Source organism: Rhincodon typus, unplaced genomic scaffold (genome assembly GCF_021869965.1).
Source record: "Rhincodon typus isolate 14 unplaced genomic scaffold, sRhiTyp1.1 hic_rhity00003480, whole genome shotgun sequence".
NCBI lineage: Eukaryota > Metazoa > Chordata > Chondrichthyes > Orectolobiformes > Rhincodontidae > Rhincodon > Rhincodon typus.
In genome coordinates, this window is record NW_025969118.1 from 1,921 (window position 1) to 2,823 (window position 903).

At 58.3% G+C, this 903-nt stretch overlaps 1 protein-coding gene across 1 annotated transcript in view; it reads right to left on the reverse strand.

Annotated features, from left to right (window-relative positions):
* ncapd2 (non-SMC condensin I complex, subunit D2) overlaps positions 1–903 on the reverse strand; it is a gene marked incomplete at both ends in the record, with an annotated part of 15,209 nt that overhangs the window by 954 nt on the left and 13,352 nt on the right. The window contains 2 exons of the mRNA XM_048593674.1: positions 580–660; positions 779–873. Coding sequence (XP_048449631.1) covers positions 580–660; positions 779–873 — 176 coding nt within the window. The remainder of the gene's footprint in view (positions 1–579; positions 661–778; positions 874–903) is intronic.

Genomic DNA, 903 nt, shown 5'->3' on the forward strand with positions numbered 1-903 from the left:
GGGGGGGACGGGGGGGGGGGGAGGGGGGGGAGGGGGGGGGGGGGGGGGGGCGCGAGAGAGACGGTGAGAGTGACACACCGAGATGGACAGCACAAGGTCAGGAGGGAGTGATGGACAGAGGCATAGAAAGGAAGACAGCAACAGAGACAGGAGAGAGAGGGAGAGAGACAGACAAAGGAAGGAAATGAGGACGTTAACAAGGAGACGGTGAAATATAAACACTGTATTTCTGACAGTGTGCCCCTGTAACACAGCCCAGCTGGAGGCAGCAACAGTTCTCCCACAGTCAAAACAGTGTTGGGTGTTTTACAATCACCTATCACTCTGTAAACCAGGAAAAAACAGACTAGAGCGGACCAGGCCTGGGTTATGGCTCGGATACACATCCCATGTTTTCATGGGTGATCCCTGTTGCATTATGGGAAACGCTGAGTGCTGACCCTCCGACAGCGCCCCGATCCCTCGGCGCTGACCCTCCGACAGAGCCCTCTCCGACAGCGGCTGCTCCCTCAGCGCTGAACCTCCGACAGAGCCCTCTCCAACCCTCCGACAGCGCCCTGCTCTGTCGGACACACTCACCTTGCCGTGCGGAATCTCTGACACAGTTTCTCCACCAGGCTCTCGGTCTGCTTGTCCTTGGTGATGTAGCTGAACATCTGCCTGAGGTGCAGAGAGACAGAGAGGCAGGGGGAGGGGGAAGAGGAGAGACAGAGTGAAATGACTGACTCGACCCAGCAGCCTGACGCAAAATGCCCCGCAGTGTCTGACGGTGACCTACCTCATGATGAGCTCGAAAGGCTGCTGTTCCACTCCACAGTCTGGGTCCGAAAGGCGGCTGATGATGTCAGGGAGGAGGTTGTAGACGGCATTGCCCTGTTTGAGACCGGCAGACGGAGGCGGGGG